A 27,661-nucleotide genomic window follows, 5' to 3' on the forward strand; every position below is an offset into this window, starting at 1 on the left:
AATGATAACTAAAAGCATTCCAGAGTTATTAATGTTTAAAGTGACAGTGGTCAGAATTGCAAAAAATGGCCGAGTCCTTAAAGGGTATCTCCCACCATCCATTTTTTCTTTCTTTCTGTCCCTGCCTATTGCCCATCTCTCCCTAACCCCCTCCCTCCCTTTACATTTTTTTTTTACTATATTAAAATCCCTTTTTGTCTGCCTGGTAGTGTGCTCACTACCAGGCAGACTTCCCCAGCAGGCACCACGTCACTGATGCCTGCTGGGGCCGGCACTTCCGCCCTTAGCTCACTATACAGGGTGCCTCCAGCTGTTTCACCACTACAACTCCCAGCTTGCCCTGACATCTACTGGCTGTCAGGGCATTCTGGGAGTTGTAGTGGTGAAACAGCTGGAGGCACCCTGTGGTGAAAATAATAACTTTATTAGCGCAGCAGTGCTACTTGGGGAGCAGCAGCAGCGGCGGCGCTCTCCCGAACCCCGCTCCCCACCCCCATACCTCTAGTGCTGAGTGGCGGCGCTCCCCCGAACCCCGCTTCCCCCACCCCATTCCTCCAGTAGTGAAGACTTACCGGAGGATCAATGAACTGCCTCTGGACTGGGTAACGGCCTCTGGACTGGGTAACGGCCTCTGGACAGGGTAACGGCCTCTGGACAGGGTAACGGCCTCTGGACAGGGTAACGGCCTCTGGACAGGGTAACGGGGGCGGGCGGGGCCGCGCGCGAGGCCAGTGGAGCTGGCCAATGCGCGCAGCCCCAGCTATCAGCGTGCTCGCTCTCGCCTGTCTGAAAGGATTACGTTTTTTTTTTTTTTACCTGTTGGGGACCACGGGCGTATGGATACGCCCTTGCGTCCTGGTTCTTAAGGACCAGGGCGTATCTGTACGCCCATGGGAATTTCGATCACTGCTGTTAGCCGGACGGGGATCGGAACGGGATGACTGCTGAAATCTCTGGTCTCTGATGACCCGATAGCCCGGAAAAAATAGGGTTGATCGGAGCTGTCAGAGACAGCCCGATCATCCTAAAAGATAGGAGCGAGGTGGCAGGGTGCGATTGGCCGATCAGGACTGATGGCCTATGGCAGGGGGTGAACGTTAATTTCCCCCCGCTCTGCCCTCCCCTGGATCTCTGAGCAGAGCAGGGGAGGATGGCGGCGATGTGCGGGGGCCCTGTGGATGCGACGGGGATCGCCGGTTACCTGGGTTCCGGCGACGGAGGACCAGGGACCATCGGCTGCAGGAGGCGCAGTCAAGTGGAGGCAGCGGCGGCGCTTTACCAGATACAGCAGTGAAGATTGTCGTAAAGTGATCTTCACTGCTGTATCTATGAGTTTTTTTAAACTTTGGCTGTCTGGGCATGCTGGGAGTTGTAGTTTTGCAACATCGGGAGGGCCACAGTTTGGAGACCACTGTCCTTCCAGATGTTGCAAAACTACAACTCTCAGCATGCCCAGACTGTCCAGTCATGCTGGGAGTTGTAGTTTTTCAACGTCTGGAAGGACAGTGGTGTCCAAACTGTAGCGCTCCAAATGTCAATTCAAAGCATGCTGAGACTGTCCAGGCATGCTGAGAGTTTTAGTTTGGCAACATCTGGCCCTTCAGATGTTGCCGAACTATAGCTAATAGCATGGCTGGGCAGTCTGCGCATGCTTGGAGTTGAAGTCTTGCAACTTCTGGAGGGCTACAGTTTGGAGACCACTACACAGTGGTCTCCAAACTGTTATCCTCCAGTTGTTACATAACTACAACTCCGAACATGCCCTATGGCTGTTTGGGCATGCTGGGAGTTGTAGTATTGCAACAACTGGAGGCGCACTGGTTGGGAAACATTGTCTTTTTCCTAACTCATTGTTTCCCAACCTATGTGCCTCCTGCTGTTGCAAAAGTATAAATCCCAGCATGCACTGACAAGACCATGCATTCTGGGAGTTGTAGTTTTGCAACAGCTGGAGGCATATGGATTGGGAAACACTGAGTTAGGAAACAGACAGTGGAGCAGAATCACTGTGGTAGTCTGTTACCTTACTCAGTGATTCCCAATCCCAACCAGTGTGCCTCCAGCCTCCCAGCATGTATGGTCTGTCAGTGCATGCTGGGAGTTGTAGTTTTGACCCCCACCCACGTGAATGTACAGGGTACATTCACACAGGCGGGGGTTTACAGAAAGTTTCCCGCTTCTAGTTTGAGATGCGGCACATTTTCCGCTGCAGCGGGACACTCGTTGTACACCTCCGCCCGTGTGAATGTACCCTAAAAACACTACGCTACTCTAACCCTAAAGTAAAACACTACATATAAAATACACCCTTACACTGTCGCCGCCTGACAATACCCATTTGTGACCCCAATGCAGTGAGCATTTACACTCCACAGGTGTCTGACAGATTTTTGGAACAGTGGTCTGTGAAAATGAAGAATGTAATTTTTCATTTGCACAGCCCACTGTTACAAAGATCTGTCAAACGCCAGTGGGGTGTTAAGGCTCACTGCACCCCTTGTTACGTTTCTTGAGGGGTGTAGTTTCCCAAATAGTGTGCCATGTGGGTGTTTTTCGCTGTTCCGGCACCATTGGGGCTTCCTAAATGAGACATGTCCCCCAAAAACCCTTTCACCAAAATTCGCTTTCCAAAAGTCCAATGTCGCTCCTTCCCTTCTGAGTCCTCTAGTGCATCCGCAGATCACTTTACATCCACATATGAGGTATTTCCTTACTCGAAAGAAATGGTGTTTCAAATTTTGGGGGACATTTTCACCTATTACTCCTTGTGAAAAGAAAAATTTGGGGTAACATCAGCATTTTATTTGAAAAAAATGTAATTTTCACATCCAACTTTATTGAAAAACCTGTGGGGTGTTAAAGGGGTATTCCGGGCAAAAGCATCTTATCCCGTATGGAAAGGATAGGGGATAAGATGTCTGATTGCGGGGAACCCGCCGCTGGGACCCCCCCCCGCGATCTCCCTGCATCGGCCCGCATTCTATGCGTAGCTATGTCTGAAGTTTCTGAAACCTGGCTTCCGAAACGGGGACGTGACGTCGCGCAACACCGCCTCCATGTCTATGGGAGTGGCGTAACTGCCACAATGCCCCCTCCCATAGACATGAAGGGAGGGGGCGTGACTCCCCGTCTCTGAAGCCCCGAGGTTTTCGAAACTTCAGACACAGCTACGCATAGAATGCGGACTGCTGCAGGGAGATCAGACATCTTATCCCCTATCCTTTCGATAGGGGATAAGATGTTTTTGTCCGGAATACCACTTTTAAGGCTCTCTACCACTTGTTATGTTCCTTGAAGGGTGTAGTTTCCTAAATATTATGCCATGTGGGGTGTTTTTTGCTGTTCCGGGGCTTCCTAAATGCGACATGCCCCCCACTAGTTCAGTTTTGAAGTGAATTTGAGGGTCTTTATGTTAGATATACTCCATAATGGACCCCTTTATGAAGTATTTCTAACAGAAAGACCCTCAAATTCACTTCAAAACTGAACCAGTCCCTGAAAAATTCAAAATTGGAAAATTGCTGCTACACTTTGAAGCCCTCTTATGTCTTCAAAAAGTAAAAACATGTCAACTTTATGTTGAAAACATAAAGTAGACATATTGTGTATGTGAATCAATATATAATTTTGTATGTCTTTTCCTTACAAGCAGAGAGCTTCAACGTTATAAAATTGCAAAAGAAATGATGCAAGTATCGACAAAAATTTACCACTAACATAAAGTAGAATGTCATGAAAAAACTATCTCTGAATCAAATTCATAAGTAAAAGCATCCCAGCGTTATTAATGCTTAAAGTGACAGTGGCCAGAATTGCAAAAAATGCTCTGGTCCTTGGGGTCAAAATGGGCTCGGTCCCCAAGGGGTTAATAGAAGTAATTTACAAATCTTTTTAACTTTCTGGGGCCAGTTGATACATAAATTTTTTTTCCCTGGATAACCCCTACAGGACCCATGAGGTAACGTTACGTCCCGACACCCTGGGTCTTAAGGACCAAGGACGTACATTTATGTCATGGGCAATTCTGGTCCCCGCCGGGCGGGGATCGGACTGGGATGCCTGCTGAAATCATTCAGCAGGCATCCCGTGCAAATGCGCAGGGGGGGTCATCAGACCCCCCCCCCCCCCCATGTCGGCGATCGCGGCAAATCGCAAGTGAATTCACACTTGCGATTTGCGCGATTACGGGTCTATAGTGACCCGGAATGTAAGGGGGATCGCGAGTGTCTAAGACACCCAGGATCCCCCTGAAGCGATAGGAGTGAGGTGGCAGGGGTGCCACCCCTCCTATCCCTGCTATTGGTGGTCTAGACGCGACCACCAATAGCAGATCGGGGGCGGGGGGTTAACTTTAGTTTTCCCTGTCCTGCCCACCCACAATAGGCGGGGAAACGATGGGGACCAGCGCCGACGATCCACTTACCGATCCGGGCGGGCGACGGAGATAGGCAGGCTGCGATGACGTGCGGCTGGATCCAACGGAAGCTGGTGAGTTGCCTAGCAACATCTGTAGGGTACAGTTTGAGACCATTATACAGTGGTCTCTAACTGTAGCCCTCCAGATGTTGCAAAACTACAACTCCCAGCATGCCCAGACAGCTGTTTGGGCATGCTGGAATATGTAGTTTTGCAACAGCTGGAGGGCTACAGTTTGAGACCACTATATAGTGGTCCCTAAACTGTAGCCCTCCAGATCTTCCAAAACTACAACGTCTAGCATGCCCAAACAACTGTTTGCTGTCTGGGCATGCTGGGAATTGTAGTTTTGCAACAGCTGGAGAACCACAGTTTGGAGATCACTTTGCAGTGGTCTCTAAAACTGTAGCCCTCCAGATGTTGCAAAACTGCAAATCCCAGCATGTCCAAACAGCAATCTGCTGTCTTGGCATGATGGGAGTTGTAGTTGCGTACCTCCAGCTATTGCATAACTACATCTCCCAGCATGCCCTTTGGCGATCAGTACATGCTGGGAGTTGTAGTTTTGCAACAGCTGGAGGCAGACTGGTTGGAAAATACTGAGTTGGGTAACAGAACCTAACTGAAGGTTTTCCAACCAGTGTGTCTCCAGCTGTTGCAAAAGTACAACTCCCAGCATGCACAGTCTGTCAGTACATACTGGGATTTGTAGTTTTGAAACAGCTGGAGGTTTGCCCCCCCTCCCCCCATGTGAATGTACAGGGTACATTCACACAGGCAGGCTTACAGTAAGTTTCCTGCCTCAAGTTTGGGCTGCGGCAAATTTTTCGCCGCAGCTCAAACTCCTAGCGGGAAACTCACCGTAACACGCCAGTGCGAATGTACCCTAAAAACACTACACTAACACATAATAAAGAGTAAAACACTACATATACACCCCCTTACACTGTCCCCCCCCCCCCCCCCAATAAAAATGAAAACCGTATTGTATGGTAGTGTTTCCAAAACAGAGCCTCCAGCTGTTGCAAAACAACAACTCCCAGCATTTCCGGACAGCCACTGACTGTCCACGCATGCTGGGAATTTAGCAACAGCTGGAGGCACTCTGTTTGGGAATCACTGGTGTAGAATACCCCTATGTCCACCCTATTCGATCCCTAATTTAGTCCTCAAATGCGCATGGAGCTCTCTCACTTCGGAGCCCTGTCGTATTTCAGGGAAACAGTTTAGGGCCACATATGGGGTATTTCCGTACTCGGGAGAAATTGCACTACAAATTTTGGGGGGCTTTTTCTCCTTTTACCCCTTATGAAAAGGAAAAGTTGGGGCTACACCAGCTTGTTAGTGTAAAAAAATTTAAAAAAATTACACTAACATGCTGGTGTTGCCCTATACTTTTTATTTTCACAAGCGTTAAAAGGAAAAAAAGACCCCCAAAATTTGTAATGCAATTTCTCCTGAGTACAGAAATACCCCATATGTAGGCGTAAAATGCTCTGCGGGCGCACAACAAGGCTCAGGAGTGAGAGCGCACTATGTACATTTGAGGCCTAAATTGGTGATTTGCACAGGGGTGTCCGATTTTACAGTGGTTCTGACATAAACGCAAAAAAATAAATACCCACATGTGATCCCATTTTGGAAACTACACCCCTCACGGAATGTAACAAGGGGTATAGTGAGCATTTATGCCCCACAGGTGTCTGACAGAATTTTGGAACAGTGGTCCGTGAAAATGAAAAATGTAATTTTTCTTTTGCACAGCCCACTGTTCCAAAGATCTGTCAAACGCCAGTGGGGTGTAAATACTCACTGCACCCCTTATTAAATTCTGTGAGGGGTGTAGTTTCCAAAATAGGGTCACATGTGGGGGGGTCCCCTGTTCTGGCACCACGGGGGGCTTTGTAAACGCACATGGCCCCTGACTTCCATTCCAAACAAATTTTTCCCAAAAGCTCAATGGCGCTCCATCTCTTCTGAGCATTGTAGTGCGCCAGCAGAGCACTTGACGTCCACACATGGGGTATTTCCATACTCAGAAGAGATGGGGTTACAAATTTTGGGGGGTCTTTTCTGCTATTAACCCTTGCAAAAATGTGAAATTTGGGGGGGAAACACACATTTTAGTGAAATTTTTTATTTTTTATTTTTATTTTTTTACATATGCAAAAGTCATGAAACCCCTGTGGGGTATTAAGGCTCACTTTATTCCTTGTTACGTTCCTCAAGGGGTCTAGTTTCCAAAATGGTATGCCATGTGTTTTTTTTTTTTTTTTTTTTTGCTGTCCTGGCACCATAGGGGCTTCCTAAATGCGACATGCCCCCCAAGCAAAATTTGCTCTCAAAAAGCCAAATATGACTCCTTCTCTTCTGAGCATTGTAGTTCGCCCGTAGTTCACTTCAGGTCAACTTATGGGGTACCTCCATACTCAGAAGAGATGGGGTTACAAATTTTGGTGGGCATTTTCTGCTATTAACCCTTGCAAAAATGTCAAATTTGGGGGGAAACACACATTTTAGTGAAAAAAATATATATTTTTTTACATATGCAAAAGTCGTGAAACACCTGTGGGGTATTAAGGCTCACTTAATTCCTGTTACGTTCCTCAAGGGGTCTAGTTTCCAAAATGGTATGGCATGTGTTTTTTTGTTTTGTTTTTTTTTTGCTCTTCTGGCACCATAGGGGCTTCCTAAATGCAACATGCCCCCCAAAAACCATTTCAGAAAAACGTACTCTCCAAAATCTCCTTGTCGCTCCTTCGCTTCTGAGCCCTCTAGTGCACCCGCCGAACAATTTACATAGACATATGAGGTATGTGCTTACTCGAGAGAAATTGGGCTACAAACATAAGTATACATTTTCTCCTTTTACCCCTTGTAAAAATTCTAAAATTGGGTCTACAAGAACATACGAGTGTAAAAAATGAAGATTTAGAATTTTCTTCTTCACTTTACTATTCCTGTGAAACACCTAAAGGGTTAAAACGCTGACTGAATATCATTTTGAATACTTTGGGGGGTGCAGTTTTTATAATGGGGTCATTTGTGGGGTATTTCTAATATGAAGACCCTTCAAATCCACTTCAAACCTGAACTGGTCCCTGAAAAATAGTGAGTTTGAAAATTTTGTGAAAAATTGTAAAATTGCTGCTGAACTTTGAAGCCCTCTGGTGTCTTCCAAAAGTAAAAACACGTAAATTTTATGATGCAAACATAAAGTAGACATATTGTATATGTGAATAAAAAAAAATGTATTTTGAATATCCATTTTTCTTACAAGCATAGAGCTTCAAAGTTAGAAAAATGAAAAAATTTCTAATTTTTCATCAAATTTTGGGATTTTTCACCAAGAAAGGATGCAACTACCACCAAATGTTACCACTATGTTAAAGTAGAATATGTCACGAAAAAACTCTCGGAATCAGAATGATAATTAAAAGCATTCCAGAGTTATTAATGTTTAAAGTGACAGTGGTCAGATGTGCAAAAAACGCTCTGGTCCTAAGGTGTAAAATGGCCTGGTCCTTAAGGGGTTAAAGGTGTACTGACCTCACAGGAGTACTCTTCTCCATTCACTTGCGGGGCAATTTTCCCCTGTTCTATGGGTCAGTGGGCGTCCCAGCAGTCAGACCTCCACACATCTGCTTTATCTCCTGTCATGACTTAGTGTGTAGTAAGTGTTGTATTTGTCTTTCAGAGCATCCTGAAGATCCTTGTATCGGGAGAGGGAAGGTCCCGGACGGGAGTTATGATTCCCATTCCTCAGTACCCCTTATACTCAGCAGCTATATCTGAGCTGGATGCAGTGCAGGTAAATTATTACCTAGATGAGGACAACTGCTGGGCTCTAAATGTCAATGAACTGAAAAGAGCCTTGTACCAGGCCAAGGAATACTGCATTCCCAAAGTTCTTTGCATTATAAACCCAGGAAACCCCACAGGTAAGTAAAATAGAGATATACTGGTCTACTTGTTTGCTGTGTATATAGGCACTGTATATAGTACTGTACACAGTATAATCCAGTTTACATTATAATAACTCATTGTTTCTTCCTAATGCAGGGCAGGTCCAGAGCAGGCGGTGTATAGAAGAAGTGATTCAGTTTGCCTGGGAGGAGGGTCTGTTTCTTCTAGCAGATGAGGTGTGAGAACATTTTTTATCATGATAAATGGTTAGGCTATGGCTGCTTTACAGAATGTGACATTATACACTGTAGTAACCCCTCTGACTTAAGAAATGCATTGCATCCATTAAAAAGAGCACACTTTGCATAAGTGATAAAACTATGTGATGTCTAGTGCAGGGTCTGAGATGGCAGAGCATGACACAATGATTCGAAGAACACTAAACAGAGAATGCAAATGTCATGATCCTCTCCTTAGAACCAGAGATGGACATAACCCTTCATTTCATTTTTGCATTGCAGCTGCAAAGGGTGGCACTTGTCCTTATTTACTATTGTGTGCACCAGAATATGTGCCACAATCACCCAAAAGGAGCATGGCTTCACGATTTCAGACCAACCGACATGTTTACTAGTATTCACCCAAAATCATACCAATATCTGGAAATCCCATAGAGTGGAATCATGCAAGTCTCAAACATTCCACACAAAAACCTCCCATCACTCTTCTGCGTGCGAAATTCCGAACAGATTCCGCATGCTGATTCTGCCTCAAATTAAAGCCCAATAGACTTCTATGGGATACCACACTCCCATTAACACTTCTGAATTACCACATGCGGTTTCCGCACAAATTCTGCCATGTGAATAGACCCTTAGTGAATCACAGGCCATTGTTCATACAGTTCTGTGTGAAAGACAAGTAGCAGATTATCAGACTTCATGGAATATATAAAGCAATTTGAAACCTTTTTTCTTAATATAAAAACTTGATTGGGTTTGACTTCAGTATATTTTAGGAAAAAGTGGGAATGTCAAGCGCGGGTAAAGGGCAAAAATCTTCGTCTTTCTTTAAAAGTGAGCATTACAGGAAGATAAGTGACGCGTTTCAAGTGCCAATCTTCACCCTTAATCATACATAAAATAAACAGTACTCATATATAGGGAAACCTGGTCAACTGGATTGGGGCAGACCTCACGTTTTCACCCCTCACATGATAAAACCCTGATACAACAGTTGGTTTGAGGATACTCTAATATTGAAGAACTTGTATGGGTAATTATCCCAAAATACCCGATAATTATATGTTAAAAGCATTCTTAAGGATTATGAAATGGGGTATAATATAACAGAGTGATAATTGTGAGGCTGTATTAGTAATTATGTATGTCTTGAGTAGTAGTATACAATGATGTTCAGGGTTAGACAGTATGGGATAAAATTATTTCTTGGTCGCTCTTCATTGGGGGACACCTTACTCATGGGTATATATGCTCTTGCCACTAGGAGGCGCTGACACTAGGAAAAAAAAGTCTCCCCTCTGGCAGGATATACCCGCCCACCTGCAGTGAGGTAATTAGTTTTATCTAGTGTCAGCTAGGAGGCAAGACACAGGTCTGGGAGCTCCCCAGACCTGGTCTTTTTATTATTTTCTAGTAAGGGCTGTTTAGTTAGATTCCTTACTCCTTTTTGTTTTTTGTTTCAGGTGGGGGTTCAGGAGCATGGCGCTACCTGTTCCCCCATATGCGGCTAAGGGGCACAGGACATAGAAGTATGCACCATTAACCCCTTCGCGCCAACGGCCAGCGTCTGGAGGTTGTACCCTGTGTCCGGGTCCCCCACTGCCCCTGCTCGCCCCGCTATCTGTAGCCTGGTATGATGCAACGTGGCCATAAGCTGGTTTAAGATGCCTAAGGTGAGTATAAGGGTCACGGACGACCACCTAAACAGGGACTATGTCCTTTATTGGGGTCCTTATGTGTGGGGGCTGTGCTTTCTTTACTGGGACTCACTGCATTCTTCACTGAACTGCCGCTGGGTGAGGGGCTCATGGCGGCACATGGCTCCACCCTTCTTCTCCCCTGTGCCAGCGCGCTTCTGGGGGTTATAGTGGTGGCTCATGACCTCCTTCCTTTCCTTCATTTTTCCCAGCCTCTGAGCTAGGCGGCGGCTTAGCAGGCGCTTCTAAGCATGCTGTTCCGTGCCGCCGCCACTCCTGAGGCTGCCCCCAGCAGCCACACAGAGGCAATATTGCCAGGGAGCAGTATTTAAATAAACCAGCAGGGTGGTTTAAAAAAATAAAAATAAATATATACACATTTCCTGGTCACGCTGACCATTTGGTGTAGTTTGGCGCCCTCTTGTGGCCAATTCTTGTAATCGCACCCTGATTTTATTGCAGCCTTGGCCTGACAGCCATATGCACTGTACACCTGTGCGTGAGCTGCTTACCGTTCCCTCTGGTGTCCCTATCCCTGCATTGTTGCCGTGGCAGGTTGTTGCTATGGATGTACGGTCCCTGAGCAACTATAGGGGATATTTTCATGCATTCTCCTTGACGTTTCTGACAGACCCTCAGGTCTCTTTGAGGTTCCTCATCTGTCATGTCTGCCGACCACCCATCCTCGGTTGTTCTTGGCATTTCCTGCTGTGTGATCCCTTCTCCACAGGCTACGGCATCTAGAGCTCCATCCAGCTCCTAGATCTCCAAGGGGATATCCCTGCGTAGGCATGGCTTGGACCTGATATCACGGTGCCAAACAGTGGTCTCGCCGGTTACTCATCTCACAGCTGCCACGGCAGCTGCTGACTCTCCGGCGCCCCACTGCTGGACTGCTGGTAGTCTTCTAGGGACCCATACCAGTCATTCACGGCGGTCTGCATGGTTTCCTCTGCCACCTATCACACATCACACGGCTGACATACCCGTGGCCGGAGTTCCAATACCCTACTGCTGAGTACAGTATACGAAGGACTGATCCAGTGTGCTCTGCAGGGCCCTATGTCTACTACGGACCTATACCAGTATGCCAGATAGTGGTCTACATGTTTTTACTCTGCCGCCTGTCACACGGCTGATGTATCTGTGGCTGGAGTTCCCATACCCCACTGCTGAGTGCAGTATACAAAGAACTGACCCAGTGTGCCTTGCGGGACCCTATGTCTCGTTGTCTACTACGGACCCATACCAGTACGCCAGACAGTGGTCTGCATGGTTTCCTCTGCCACCTGTCACACGGCTGATGTATCTGTGGCTGGAGTTCCGATACCCCACTGCTGAGTGCAGTATACAAAGAACTGACCCAGTGTGCCTTGCGGAACCCTATGTCTCATTGTATACTATGGACCCATACCAGTACGCCAGACAGGGGTCTGCATGGTTTCCTCTGCCGCCTGTCTCGCGGCGGATGTATTTGTGGCTGGAGTTCCTATACCCCACTGCTTGGTGCAGTATACGATGAACTGACCCAGTGTGTCCTGCGGACCCGATGAATAGTTGTCTCCTTTGGACCCATACCAGTGCGCCAGACAGTGGTCTGAGTGGTTTACTGCACCGCCCGTCACACGGCTGATGTATCTGCTGCTCCAGTTCCGGTGCCTCACTTCTGGGTGTGGTGACTGATGGACTGTCTCGTTTTTTTCCTACGGTCCCGGTCCAGTAGACCAGATGTGGTCAGCACGGTTACCTTCTTCACCTGTCATACGATACCTGGCTGATGTCTCTGCGGCTGAAGTTTCGGTTCCTCACTTCCGTGCGAGGTGCCGACCATATGTCTCGTTGTCGTCTATGGACTCATGACAGTAAGCTAAATAGTGGTCTGCTTAAGTTTCTGCTTCACCTACCGTACATCGCATTGCGGGTGTTTTTGCGTTTGGACTTCCGGTGCCTTGCTGCAGGGTGAGGTGTTTGACGGGATGAATCGCTGTCCATTCTGGTTCCATGCCAGTAGGCCAGACAGTGGTCTGCATGGTTTACTACATCTCACAGCTATTGTATCTGCTGCTGGAGTTCCGGTACCTCACCGCTGCGTGTGGTGCCCGACAGAGTGTCTCGCGGTCCACTATTTATCCATACCGGTAAGCCAGACAGTTGTCTGCATGCCTGCCGCACAACCTCTCCCATGAGGTGGGTTTCTCGGCCTCCCCGCCCTCCCACCTATGGCAAAGGGCACAGTTATCTCTTACCTTACCTTTTTCGCCATCCGCCTGGGGTTCTTGTTCATCCTGGCTTCTGTCTCCACTGTTGCCGCCGCCATCGGTCTTTGACCTCTGGGCTGCCGCGGACATAGCCAGGTTTCTCGTGCCTCCCGGCTAGGTGAGGCTTCTGGGGTGTATCACTACAGGTATAAAGGATTGCTGCCAGTCGGACATTCCCTCGCCTGCTGGTTTTCTACAGCACCAGGGTGCCCCTTGGTTGGGCCGCACTCTAGTACCCCGCCTTCTGGGAAAGGTTGTCTGGAGTGACCCTGGGTGCTCAGGACTCCTATACCTGCCGGCCAGACTGTTTTTCCACATTGCTTTCTACGATGTTGGTTCACCTACCGTACCCTTTCACCTGTGGACGGTAGTTCAGGTTACCCACTGCCATGAGATGGTTTCGAGTGAATCTCCCCATCTTACCCCTTGGGCCTTATACAAGGCACCACATACTAGGTTTCCAGGGTTACCTTCTTGGTCTACATGCTGCTGCTCCACGCTCCTTATTCATCTCCTGAGTCTGTGTCTACAGCCTTGGTGTCTGGCACCATTAGGAGATGGGGTGGAGGCTTCTTTTCTGCAGGTCCCAGGGCTTTTCTCAGCAACGGCAGCATCACTCTGTTCTCCCTTCTTAGGTTGCACTGTTGGTCTGCTCGTGGCATACCTCCCTTCCTGTTGGTCCCTTGAGTCTCTTAGTTTGTGTCCGCAGTCTTAGTACCCCACTGCTGTTGGAGGGTTCCCATGTCTGTGTTCCTACGTATGCTACGCCCACCCTGTAGGTGTGGAGCCCACCTTCCTTTTGTCGGTGGGGTGTGCCTCAGGAGTTCCGGTGATTTTGTTTCCGCAGTTCTGCGGCGGTTGAGTACTTCTATTCTGCCATGGGGCCTGCTGGGGCGCCAGTCAGTTCAGCTCCTCCCTATGCCTCCAGGGGTGTTTTCCCTAGGTTTTTGTCCAGAATGGCTCAGGTATCTACTCGTCACTATCTGGAATGGCTCCCCACATGTCTTGTGCCTTTTGCCCAGATACAGAGTACTGAATTCTGATCCCGCTTGGGACACAAGGTGGCTCCTCCAGACGGCGATGGGTTACCATTGGAGCCTGGGGGTTTCCATCCTCCCAGTACTTATTCCGTGGCTGTGTGGCGACATTTCCCTGCTCCTCCTGCACTTGCTGTGCAATCCCCTTTTTATACGGGGTGCGGGGCTCAGGATTCTTGGCGTGGGTCTGTACTTGAGTTTTCCTCTTGTCCACCCTTGTTTTCCCTCTTCTGAAGGGACTATTTTGTTGATTCTTTTCTGCCGCCCAGACGTTGCCGCCTCGGTGTTCCCACGGTATAGGTGGAGTATCTGGCGGGGCCCTTGGTTTTTACTGAATGCTTTCCACAGGTTCCTTTTCCTGCCTAGGCTCATGGTCTTCCTGTCCACTATCGCAGCTTGGCTCTCTTCTTTGTTGAAGTTTGTACAGTCTACCTGGAAGGGTGCGTTCTTCCTTCCCCCTTGTCCTTGTCAGTTGTATTGCACTGCCACAGAAGCCTTTCAGTGCCCAGACCCTGAGATTCCCAGCTAGGTTCTCATTTTGTTCTCCCTCCGTTCCCCTTCTGGCGGGATGTTTCTTTAGTGTGCTCTGGTCCGCTTGGACCACCGAGTCTAAGGCTGGTTGGTCTCCTTGGCTTGGACTCTGTCCTAGGATTCTGTGGCATGTCTTCTTTTTAGGCGGCTCTTCCATTTCCTTGGGCCTGGGTGACGGTTCAGGTCTTGGGTATGTGTAGTGTTCCGGCCAAGACTCCTCCGGATATTTTTTCGCAGAAGTGCTTTCAGTCTCTGGACTGATTCCTTTTCTCTGGTGGTATTTTTTCCCACCCTAGGGGACTGCTTTTGTACGTCCCATGAGTAAGGTGTCCCCCAATGAAGAGCGACCGAGAAAAGGAGATTTTTTTTTTGTACTCAACGTAAAGTCTTTCTCGTAGCTTTCATTGGGGGACACCGCACCCGCCCATATCTTCATCTTTTTCCGGACAATTCGTTCCGGTTCTTGGGTTGTTTATCCGGGATTCCTTTTTAGGGTCCTTCGGACATATGCCTTTGTTGGCTTCTCCTACTGCTTTGTGACAAAACGGATTTCCTCACTGCAGGTGAGCGGGTATATCCTGCCAGGGAGGAGCCAGCTTTTTTGCCCAGTGTCAGCACCTCCTAGTGGCAAGAGCATATACCCATGAGTAAGGTGTCCCCCAATGAAAGCTACGAGAGAGATTTTACGGTGAGCACAAAAAAATCTCCTTTTTAGTGTAGGTGAATTACTAAAATTGATAGATTAACATGTCCAGGATATAAACATGTACACATAAAATAGTGTATATCAACAATACAACACTTTTATGGAGGGTACTGGATCCTAGTAGTCCTTTCCATATAATGTAAATAAAAAACAAATAAATAATAATGATGTAGCCCCTAAAAATTCACCTACTAAGAAATGTCTCCCTATTGGAGATCACAGGCCTGCAGTCCAGGAATAGATACAAAAGAGAAGAAAAGCAAGCTCTGTTATTGTTAGTTGTAACTATTAGATGTCTTCAAATACGGCAGTACTGACGTCAAGGGAGTGCTAGAAAATACAGCTTGATGTCCACTTGCGCTGTAACAGAGCGCTGATGATCGCAGTTCGGTGCCCACCAATAAAGTGCTTTAAAATAGCTCTAGCGTAATTAGATAGCGACACAGCAGCCGCAGTATAAAGCCACAGGTGCACAGTACAACTCCCACGACACCTTATCCGTGCAGGGAGGGGGTATAGTGTCCTTTTTTTGGTTCTCGGCATTGATCAAACTTTAGGTGGCAAAGTCTGCCTGCCGACAGACAAGCCACCCAGATGAGTGAAGCTTCTTCTAAGGATGTTGTGAATCCACATGGAGGAGCGCGCTCCGGTAATGCAATGTACAGCTGCTGATGATTATACAGTCAATAGATCGTTTCTTGGTCTGTGACTGTAATGGATGATGGTAGTTAGGTGGTCTAAGTAGGATAAATCAAACACGTTTCGGACCATCTAAGTCCTCCCTCAGTGATCTGGGGTCTTGGATTAATGACTCCATATTTATAGGGAAATGGGAAACAAATAAAACACGGTAAATAGTGGACATGGATGTCTGAAAAAGGGAAAACTGGACTGGATTTGGTAATGAAAGTGAAATATATAGTGTAAGAAATGTAATGGGGTGTAGTGTAGAGTTAGTCAGGTGTATGGCTGTTAGTACTCGGTAAAAAGGTGTCTAAAAATCTCATATTCTAAGGGTCGCCGTCCCAGGTCTGCGTGCTCGGTCCATTTCGCCTTCATCTAAGGCTGCCTCCACCCGCTCCCACTCTCCTGGGGAGCTGAAAGATGAGGCGTCAGGTTCTGCCTCTGATCTAGAGGACCGAGCCAGCGCTTCCGACATTGTAGACAACTTGTTCTCTGCCATTAGGGACACCTTCCACCTAGAGGATCCTGGAACTTCGGACCTAGCTCCAGAAGTTTCCTTTCAACGATCCCGTCACTTTCCTAAGGTTTTCAGCTCTTATGCTGAATTTGACACTTTACTGGAAACAGCATGGCAGCATCCAGACAAAGTCTTTCAAAGGACTAAGAAGGTTCAGGCGCTGTTTCCTTTGCCCAGGACCTCATTGCGAAATGGACATCTCCACTGACTGTGGATCCTCCGGTTTCCCGTCTGTCGAAAGCGACTACTCTACCTTTGGTGGATGCAGCATCCTTTTAACCCCTTAAAGACCCGGGGGTTTTCCGTTTTTTCATTTTTGTTTTTTCCACCTTACATTTAAAAAATCATAACTCTTTCAATTTTGCACCTAAAAATCCATATGATGGCTTATTTTTTGTGCCATCAATTCTACTTTGCAGTGACATTAGTCATTTTACCCAAAAATCTACGTCGAAACTGAAAAAAATAATAATTGTGAGACAAAATTGAAAAAAAAAATTCCATTTTTAACACTTGGAGGCTTCCGTTTCTACACAGTACATTTTTCGGTAAAAATGACACCTCTTTATTCTGTAGGTCCATACGATTAAAATGATACCCAACTTATGTAGGTTTGATTTTGTCGTACTTGTGCAAAAAATCATAAATACATGCAGAATAATTTATACATTTAAAATTGTCATCTTCTGACCCCTATAACTTTTTTATACGCTTATGGGGGAGTATGAGGGCAAATTTTTTGCGCCGTCATCTGAAGTTTTTAGCGGTACCATGTTTGTACTGATCGGACTTTTTGATCGCTTTTTATTCATTTTTTTTTCATGATATAAAAAGTGACCAATAATGCACAATTTTTTTGCACGTATGCCATTAACCGTGCGGTTTAATTAAGGACATATTTTTATAATTCGGACTAGGGCTTGGCAGTATACCGGTTCATACCGAATACTGAAATTTTAATCTTAACCCATACCGCAATACCGTTTTTGCCCCTCCCCCTCGGGAATGAATGATCAGCCCAGAGCTTCGCTATCCCCACTAATCATTCCTAACTAATCATATGTGACCAGCGAGCGCTGTTCTGCCCCCCAAATTAAGTATCAGCCCAGCGCTGTGCTGTCCCCATCAGGGTAAATACTCGCATATCACCCGCAAGCGCTTCCCTCCTGGTCCTCCTGTTAGTTGCGGCCGCCGGCGCTGATACTCTATACTGTGTGGTATCCCTATGCCCGGGCTGCAAAAAATAAACTTTAACTCACCTCCCATTGGTCCGGTACCGGCCTCACCTGCTTCCTGGGGACAGGAACGTCGGACAGCCATCAGCCTATCTCCGGCCGCAGCGAGGTTCCGCATCGGCCGGTGATAGGCTGAGCCCACTGTCATGTAAGAAGCCGGCTTCTTACATGACAGTGGGCTCAGCCTATTACCGACCGAGGCAGAACCTCGCTGCGGCCGGTGATATGCTGACGGCTGTCCAACGTTCCCGTATCCAGCGTAAGGCTGACGTCGGGACATGCGTTAAAGTTTATTTTGTTTCCCTTTTGCAGCCCGGGCATAGGGATACCGCACAGTATAGAGTGTCAGCGCCGGCGGCCGCAACAAACAGGAGGAAGAGGAGGGCACCGCATGTGAGTATTTACCCCGATGGGGACAGCGTAGTGCTGACATTTCCGCACCTAGCGATACCACGTATTTTTATATACAGTTTTGTTTTTTTAAATGGGGGAAAAAAAGAGGTGATTCAAACTTTTATTAGGGAAGGGGTTAAATGATCTTTATTCACTTCTTTTTTTTGCAGTGTTATAGCTCCCATAGGTGGCTATAACACTTCACATACTGATCTTTTACATCGTTAAATGGTTTCTCATAGGAAACCATTGATCGATGATTCTGCCGCTTGACTGCTCATGTCTGGATCTCAGGCACTGAGCAGCATTTCGGCGATCGGACAGCAAGGAGGCAAGTAGGGACCCTCCGGCTGTTCTGTAAGCTGTACAGGATGCTGTGATTTCGCCGCGGCAATCCCGAACAGCTCCCTGAGCTAACCGGCAACATTTTAGTTTCCCTTTAGACGCGGCAATCATTTTTGAACGCTGCGTCTAAAGGGTTAATAGCGTGCGGCACTGCGATCAGTGCCGCATGCTATTAGCCACGTGTCCCGGACGTTGTTAGAGGCCGGGCCTGACCCGCTATGACGCCTCGCGTTCTGGAACAGCCCCGCGTTATAGAACGGGAGCGAACTCATGACGTATCAGTACGTCATGGGTCCTTAACCTGTTAAGGACATAGGACGTTCTCTAACGTCCTCACTACCTGGGCTTTAATGCCCAAGGACGTTAGAGAACGTCCTGTTGTATTTCCGATCTCTGCCGCTCGCCGGGCAGAGATCGGAAGCGGATGCCTGCTGAAATCCTTCAGCAGGCATCCAGGGCAAACGCCGAGGGGGGCCATGTAGGCCCCCCATGTCGGCGATTGCCGCAAATCGCAAGGGAAATCGCCCTTGCGATCTGCGGCGCTACCGGGCTGATCGGGTCTCTGGGACCCGACCGCCCGGTAATTTCGCATGATCCCGGCTGTCACAGACAGCCAGGACCATGCTGGAGTCTAGGAGCGAGGTGGCAAGCCTGCCACCTCCTCCGATCCCCTGCGATCCGTCGGTTAGTTAACCGACCAATCGCAGGAGGGGGGGCGGTTACTTCCTCCCGTCCTGCCCGGCCCCTGGAAGTCCGGAGAGGACGGGAGGAAGACCAGAGGATGCGGTGGGGGACGGGGGAGTGCTGGGGACCGGCCCCGGTACTTACCTCGTCCCTGAAGACCCGGATCCCGGCGAGGAAGATGGCGGCGGCGACAGGTGAGTAGATCTTCAGCCGCGGCCGGTCCCTTTACAGCAATGCACGTCGCCGTAAAGCGACACGCATTGCTGTAATGGGACCCTGTAAACTACAACTCCCAGCATGCCCAGACAGCCCTTGGTGTCTGGGCATGCTGGGAGTTGTAGTTTTGCAACATCTGGAGGTCCACAGTTTAGAGACCACTGTGCCCTTCCAGATGTTGCAAAACTACACATCCTCAGCATGCCCTTACTGTCCAGGCATGCTGGGAGTTGTAGTTCTGTAACATCTGCCCCTTCAGATGTTGCAGAACTACAACTCCCAGCATGCCTGGACAGTTTTGGCATACTGGGAGTTGTAGTTTTGCAACATCTGGAAGGGCACAGATTGGGAACCACTGTATTAGTGGTCTGCAAACTGTAGTCGTCCAGATGTTGCAAAACTACAACTCCCAGCATGCTGGGCGTTGTAGTTCGGCAACATCTTTAGAGCCAGATGTTGCCGAACTACTACTCCCAGCATGCCTGAGAATGCTGGGAGTTGTGGTTTTGCAACAACTGGAGGCACACTGGTTGGGAAACATTGTCTGTTTCCTAACTCAGTGTTTCCCAGCCGTGTGCCTCCAGCTGTTGCAAAACTATAACTACCAGCATGCACTGATAAACTGTGCATGCTGGGAGTTGTAGTTTTGCAACAGCTGGAGGTCCCCCCCCCCCCTTGTGAATGTACAGGGTACATTCACATGGGCAGGGGGCTTACAGTGAGTATCAGGCTGCCAGTTTGCGATGCAGCAAATTTTGCGCGGCAGCTCAAACTCGCAGCGGGAACTCGCTGTAATCCCCCGTCCGTGTGACTGCACCCTAAAAACACTACACTACACTAACACAAAATAAAAAGTAAAAAACACTACATATACACATTCCCCTACACAGCCCCCCTCCCCTCCCCAATAAAAATGAAAATGTCCGGTACGCCACTGTTTCCAAAATGGAGCCTCCAGCTGTTGCAAAACAACAACTCCCAGTATTGCTGGACAGCCGTTGACTGTCCAAGCATGCTGGGAGTTTTGCAACAGCTGGAGGCACCCTGTTTGGGAATCACTGGCGTAGAATACCCCTATATCCACCCCTATGCAAATCCCTAATTCAGGCCTCAAATGCGCATGGCGCTCTTACTTTGGAGCCCTGTCGTATTTCAAGGCAACATAATAGGGTCACATATGGGGTATCGCCGTACTCGGGAGAAATTGTGTTACAAATTTTGGGGGGCTTTTTCTCCTTTAACCCCTTATGAAAAGGTGAAGTTGGGGTCTACAACAGCATGTTAGTGTAAAAAAATAAATTTTTTACACTAACACGCTGGTGTTGCCCTATACTGTTCATTTTGACAAGAGGTAAAAGGGAAAAATGCCCCCCAAAATTTGTAATGCAATTTCTCCCGACTACGGAGATACCCCATAAGTGGGCGCAAAGTTCTCTGGGGGCGCACAACAAGGCCCAGAAGGGAGAGTGCACCATGTACATTTGAGGTGATTTGCACAGGGGTGGCTGATTGTTACAGCGGTTTTGACAAACGCAAAAAAAAAAAAAAACCACATGTGACCCCATTTCGGAAACTACACCCCTCACGGAATGTAATGAGGGGTGCAGTGAGAATTTACACCCCACTGGTGTCTGACAGATGTTTGGAACAGTGGGCTGTGCAAATTAAACATTTTGTACAGCCCACTGTTCCAAAGTTCTGACAGACACCAGTGGGGGGTAAATGCTCACTGTACCCCTTGTTACGTTCCTCAAGGGGTCTTGTTTCCAAAATGGTATGCCATGTGAGGGTTTTTTGCTGTTGTGGCACCATAGGGGCTTCCTAAATGCGACATGCCCCCCGACCAAAATTTGCTTTCCAAAAGCCAAATATGACTCCTTCTCTTCTGAGCATTGTAGTTCGCCCGTAGTGCACTTCAGGTCCTCTTATGGGGTACCTTCATACTCAGAAGAGATGGGGTTACAAATTTTGGGGGGTATTTTCTGCTATTAACCGTTGCAAAAATGTGAAATTTGGGGGGAAACACACATTTTAGTGAAAAAAAATATATTTTTTTTTACATATGCAAAAGTTGTGAAACACCTGTGGGGTATTAAGGTTCACTTTACCCCTTGTTTTGTTCCCCAAGGGGTCTAGTTTCCAAAATGGTATGCCATGTGGGGATTTTTTGCTATTCTGGTACCATAGGGCTTCCTAAATGCAACATGCCCCCCAAAAACCATTTCAGAAAAACGTACTCTCCAAAATCCCCTTGTCGCTCCTTCACTTCTGAGCCCTCTGCTGCGCCCGCCGAACACTTTACATAGACATATGAGGTATGTCCTTACTCGAGAGAATTTGGGCTACAAATATAAGTATAAATTTTCTCTTTTTACCCCTTGTAAAAATTCAAAAATTGGGTCTACAAGAACATGCGAGTGTAAAAAATGAAGATGGTGAATTCTCTCCTTCACTTTGCTGCTATTTCTGCGAAACACCTAAAGGGTTAAAACGCTGACTGAATGTCATTTTGAATACTTTGGGGGGTGCAGTTTTTATAATGGGGTCATTTGTGGGGTATTTCTAATATGAAGACCCTTCAAATCCACTTCAAACCTGAACTGGTCCCTGAAAAATAGTGAGTTTGAAAATTTTGTAAAAATTGGAAAATTGCTACTGAACTTTGAAGCCCTCTGGTGTCTTCCAAAAGTAAAAACTTGTCAATTTTATGATGCAAACATAAAGTAGACATATTGTATTTGTGAATACATTTTTTTTTTTATTTGGAATATCCATTTTCCTTACAAGCAGAGAGCTTCAAAGTTAGAAAAATGCAAAATTTTCAATTTTTTTCATCAAATTTTGAAATTTTTCACTAAGAAACGATGCAAGTATCGACAAAATTTTACCAATAACATAAAGTAGAATATGTCACGAAAAAACAATCTCGGAATCAGAATGATAGGTAAAAGCATTCCAGAGTTATTAATGTTTAAAGTGACAGTGGTCAGATGTTCAAAAAACGCTCCGGTCCTAAGGTGTAAAATGGCCTGGTCCTTAAGGGGTTAACAGGTTAAGGACCCGGCAGACGAGGATTGAAAATCTGGCCAAATTCGCCTTCGAAGCAGCGGGTTCTTCTTTGCATCCTGCCTTCGCTTCAGCTTGGGTGTCCAAAGCCCTTTCTGTCTGGGCTTCCCAACTCCGCCAGGGCATTTTGTCCGGGGCCTCTTCGGAAGATTTGGCGGATCTTGCACTTCAACTCTCCGATGCTGGAGACTATTTGTGCTCTGCTTCTATGCAGTCTGCCCGTTGTACAGCTTTTGCCACAAGTAACCTGGTAGCTCTTCGTCGCTCCATGTGGTTCAAGGCCTGGGACAACAATCTCTCACTGAGCTTCCTTTCGCTCGGACCCGACTCTTCGGGAAATGCCTGGATGAAATTATCTCCGAGGCTACTGGAGGTAAGAACTCCTTATTATTGCAGAATAAGCCTCGCCGAACCTATTCCCGCTGGAAGTCGACCTCCTTTCGATCTTTTGGCTCAGGTCGGGCGTCCAGACCGCTGTCCTCACAGGAGAAGGCTCCTTCCCTCAAGGCCCGTCCCTCCTGGAAATCGGATAACCGATCCGTATGTTTTTCGGCCAAGTTGGGCACACGAAAGCCTCCCTCTGCCTGAAGGGACGCCCCCTCCCGAACGGTCTTCTCAGGTGGGAGGTCATTTGTCCCTTTTTCCAGGGACGTTTGGTCTGCCCACGTGCAGGACTCTTGGGTCAGAGATGTTGTTTCACATGGCTATCGGATCGAGTTTGCTTCCTTTTCCAAGGGATCGCTTTTTTTGGTCTCCCCCTCCTCTTTCTCCTTCCTTGTTGGCGGCTTTTCGGGTCACTCTTGGGGTCATGCTCCTTGGGAGGAACTGGCACGATCACTCCCTGAGCGAGAAGCTCAGGGAGTGATCGTCCCAGTTCCTCCCAAGGAGCGTTTTTCGTGGTTATATTCAAATCTGTTCGTCGTCCCCAAGAAAGGGGGTTCCATCTGCCCCAATCCTGTATCTGAAGCTCCTCAACCGTCACCTACTCCTACGTCATTTCCGTATGGAGTCTCTCCTTCTGTAGTGGTGTCCATGACTCAAGGGAAGGTTCTTTCCTCCGACGCCTACCCATACATTACCATTTTTCCGTCACATCAGCGATATCTCTGCTTCGCAGTTCCGGAGGGCTACTTTCAGTTTTTGGCCCTTCCTTTTGGCCTGGCCACGGCCCCAACGGTCTTCACCAAGGTCCTGGGGGCAATGATAGACATCCTGCGAGCCTGGGGTGTGTCTGTGATCCCCTACCTGGTCAAGGCTCCCACCAGGGCCCAGAATCAAGAGTCTCCGTCTCACTCTTCAGACCTTTTCCTGATTAACCACCCAGCCAAACAGGATAAGTCCAACCTGATTCCCACCCAGTCTCTGATCTTCTTGGGACTCAAGTTCGACACGGCGATCGCCCAAATTCGGCTTCCGCTGGAGAAGTGCCGTGCTCTGTCATCGGGAGTTTCTCTTCTCAGGCGTCTTGTTCCAGTTTCCATTCGGTTCTGCATGGAAGTCCTGGGTTGGATGGTGGCGGCCATGGAAGCCATTCCCTTCACCTAGTTTCATTGTCGACCTCTTCAACTTTCTCTTCTGTCCCGGTGGGACAAATCTTTGCTATCCCTCGATCGCAGGATCAATCTTCCTCCCAGGACTCGCCAGTCCCTCCTGTGGTGGCTTCGGTCCCCTCTTCTTCGAAAGGGGCGATCCTTTCCGCCCCTCCACTAGCAGGTCATCACGACTGATGCCAGTCTCAGCGGTTGGGGGGGAGTTTTACGGGATCGGACGGTCCAAGGCCATTGGTCCTCCCAGGAAGCTGTCCTCCCCATCAAAATACCTGGAACTTCGGGCAATTTACCTTTTTGTCTCCTCCATTGAGAGCGCCTTCTCCAGGACCATCCTGTTTGTGTCCAGAAGGACAACTCCATGGCTGTGGAATATGTCAATCTCCAGGGCGGCATTCGCAGGATGGTTGAGGTCTCCAGGATCCTTCTCTGGGTGGAACTCTGTTCCCTCCATCTCGGCGATTCACATTCCGGGATTGGAAAATTGGGAGGCGGACTACTTCAGTCTCTCCTCAGCCGACCCCCGGCGAGTGGTCTCTTCATCCAGAGGTGTTTGCAGAGATCTGCAACCTCTAAGCCACTCCAGACGTGGACCTACTTGCATCCCGCCCCAACCACAAAGTTCCTTCGTGAAGTCCCGGGATCCCCCTGGCCCTAGCCCTAGACACAGTAGTGATCTCCTGGTCGCACTTTGCCCTACCCCTATCTCTTCCCTCCTCTTCCTCTCCTTCCCATGGTCCTGAGGAAGCTCAAAGTGGAGGGCGTCCCCGCTATTCTCATGGCTCCGGACTGGCCCAGGCGAGCGTGGAACACCGACGTGGTTCGACTAGTGAACGACGTGCCTCTTTACCTCCCAGTTCTTCCCGACCTGCTCTCTCAGGGTCCCCTTTGCCACCCCAATTTACTGTTGCTGCATTTGACGGCATGGTTTTTCTCCCCAAGTGATCCGCACTATGATCAAGGAGTGCATGAAGATTTATCACCGTACTTGGCTGTCCTACTTTCAATGGTGTGAATCTCACTCCTTCTCTTCAGTTGTGTTCTCCCTCCCACGACTTCTTTCCTTTTTACAGTCTGGGCTGGAACAATGCTTGGCTCTCAGTTCCCTTGAGGGTCAGGTGTCGGCTCTTTCCATTCTCTTTCAACATCCCCTGGCGTCCGATCCTAACATCCGGACTTTTCTGCAGGGTGTTGCTCATGCGGCCCTGCCTTACAGATCCCCTACTCCCCCTTGGGATCTGAAGCTGGTTCTCAGTGCCTTGCAGGGTACTCCCTTCGAACCTCTCCAGGAGTTTCCTCTTCGTATCCTTTTCTGGAAGGTGGCCTTCCTCATTGCAGTCCGTTCCATTAGGAGAGTTTTGGAACTGGCGTCTCTCTCCTGACATTCTCCCTACCTGGTTTTATACCAGGACAAGGTTGTTTTCCGTCCAGTCTCGTCCTTTTTGCCTAAGGTGATCTCCGTCTTTCACCTAAATGAGGATATCTTCCTTCCGTTCTTTTGTCAAGCTCCGTCCCATCCCAGAGAACGTTTGCTTCACGGTCTTGATGTGGTACGGGCCATTCGGATTTACCTTTCAGTCACTTCTTCCTTTTGCCAGTGTAGCTTACTGAGGGTCGTCGTAAGGGACTTCCTGCTTCAAAGGCGACCGTTTCGCAGTGGATCCGTTCTGCTATCTCGGAAGCGTACCGCTGCAAGGGGAAGACTCCTTTCCGTGTCTCAGATCATTCCACTCGTTCTGTAGGGGCCTCCTGGGTTCTCCGCAATAGGACTTTGGCAGTGCAAATCTGTAAGGCAGCCACCTGGTCGTCCTTGCACACATTTACAAAATTTTACTAGGTGCATACCTTTGCATCCGCTGATGCTGGTTTGGGTCGCAAGCTGTTGCAGGCGGCTGTTGCCCAGCCTTCCACCTGAGTTAAGTGTCTTCCCACCCCGGGGACTGCTTTTGGTACATCCCACGGTCTCTGTGTCTCCCAATGGAGCCGAACAAGAAAAGTGGATTTTTATGCTTACTGTAAAATCTTACTCAGAGGATCCATTGGGGGACACAGCACCCACCCATTTGTTCTGGTGTCCTTGGTTCGGTTACCTGTCCGAGGCTTAGTTTGGTTAATCTTTGTCTATTTTTTCCTCTGACAGTTACTGTTTTTTCTTTACCTGTCTGTCCTCTCCTACTGCTTTGGGACTAAACTGATAGCTCAGAGTCTGTAGGCAGGGTATATCCTGCTAAGAGGGGCCGACTTTCTTTTGTTGCTTAGTGTCAAGCCTCCTGGTGGCAGCAGCATATACACACACACACAGTTTCTGGGTCCCCCAATGGATACTGTGAGAAATATTTTATGGTAAGCATAACAATCTACTTATTTATGTATATTATATATATATCGCCTTGCTGGTTCTGTTATTAACAAAATATATGCAACATCGTTGTATCAGGGTTTTATCATGTGAGGGGTTAAAACGTGAGGTCTGCCGCAATCCAGTTCACCTGGAGTGGGCTGACCCCACGTTTCCCTATATATGTGTACTGCTTCACAATTTATTTTATGTATGATGAAATGTGCACTGTCAGACAAAAAAAAACAACTTTGATATATTGTAAAGCATTCAAAACCAATAGGTTTTGCAATTGCTTTCATGACAAAATTTTCAGTGTTTCATACTGAAAAAGCCAGTCAAACAGCTGAACCCCCCCACTCCCCCCCGCCTGCTTGGACACATAACCGCCTGCTTGGACACATACTAGTCCTGCTTTGTCCATGCGTCACCTACATCATGGACACACTTCTTTGATTGACAGCTGTGAGTGCAGAGCTCACAGCTGGAAGAAATATCTTCCCACTGTCAGCTTGTGTCCCGCTACTGTCAGTGAGGACAAGCTGGGAGTTGTAGTTTTGCTAATGCAAGGGGAGATGTGAGCAGACAGCATACTGAGGGAGGGGGCGGAGACCTGCACAGTGAGACCACGCCCCCTCCCTTTGAGAGGAATTCAGACTAGTGAGCTAAATTAAACGTGTAATAAAAAAAGAAAAGTGCTAGACACATAAACATTAGATGTACATGGTCAGGATTAGGTACTGAGTGATATATATATAAAAAAAATTAAAAATTTTGTTGTACTGATGGATACGCTTTAAGGGTGCAGATTGGCACTTGAAACGCGTCATTTATCTTCCTTCAGTGCAATTTTTTGCACTTTACCCGTGCTGGACATTCACACCTTTTTTTTTTTCCCTGTTCAGTTTGGTGCTTGCCATAGCACGGTCCGGGCTGCGGGCGGGATACACGGTGAGCTGGAGGATTGCTGTTGCTACACTTGTATTTTAGGTTCTGAAAATACATAATGTAAGATTCTGAGAGAATCCTCTCCCAACTGGCGGTGACTACTCATTCACATTTATTTTGTGTATTCCTAGGTCTATCAGGACAACGTCTACTCTAAAGACTGCCAATTCCATTCCTTCAAAAAAGTCCTTTATGAGATGGGTCCAGAATACAGCAACAATGTGGAACTTGCCTCTTTCCACTCAACCTCTAAAGGTTACATGGGAGAGTAAGTGCTTGCTCCAATAGTGAACTTGGTAAAGCTGGTCCAATAAGTAAACACTCCTCTTTAAAAGGATTGGCTCCCTTTCTAAAATGTGACTGTGGGGGTGTGCAGCTGATGCTCCAGCACTCCCAGCAAACAGATCTTAGTTGCAATATGTGACGGCAGCTGCAGGAAAAATGCAGTATTACTTGATGGCCTGGCGTATGTATGCCTGCAATATTAGGACAGCTTGAGTGCACCAGAAGCGTTCTGTTTGTGCAGGAAAGACCATATGCATAACAGCACATTACTCGTGCAGTATTCATTTCGTGCTGAGACCTCCATAATGGTATCCGCCCCTTTGTGTTAAAATTTACCCTTTTAGAACTTAATAACCCCTTTCTGGCATCTGACATAGGTAAGTAAGTGTTAAAGGGGTATTCCAGGAAAAAACTTTTTTATAATATCAACTGGCTCCAGAAAGTTAAACGGATTTGTAAATTACTTCTATTAAAAAATCTTAATCCTTTCAGTACTTATGAGCTTCTGAAGTTAAGGTTGTTCTTTTCTGTCTAAGTAATCTCTGATGACACGAGTCTCGGGAACCGCCCAGTTTAGAAGCAAATTCACATAGCAAACCTCTTCTAAACT

General features: G+C 47.7%; 1 protein-coding gene across 2 annotated transcripts in view; it reads left to right on the forward strand.

The window, feature by feature from the left end:
- GPT2 (glutamic--pyruvic transaminase 2) overlaps positions 1 to 27,661 on the forward strand; it is a 107,047-nt gene that overhangs the window by 44,743 nt on the left and 34,643 nt on the right. For both annotated transcript variants that reach the window (XM_056525715.1, XM_056525716.1), the window contains exons 5-7: positions 8,114 to 8,357; positions 8,479 to 8,558; positions 26,898 to 27,034. In XM_056525715.1, the coding sequence (XP_056381690.1) occupies positions 8,114 to 8,357; positions 8,479 to 8,558; positions 26,898 to 27,034 (461 nt within the window). The remainder of the gene's footprint in view (positions 1 to 8,113; positions 8,358 to 8,478; positions 8,559 to 26,897; positions 27,035 to 27,661) is intronic.

Source organism: Hyla sarda, chromosome 6 (assembly GCF_029499605.1).
Source record: "Hyla sarda isolate aHylSar1 chromosome 6, aHylSar1.hap1, whole genome shotgun sequence".
NCBI classification, from domain to species: domain Eukaryota; kingdom Metazoa; phylum Chordata; class Amphibia; order Anura; family Hylidae; genus Hyla; species Hyla sarda.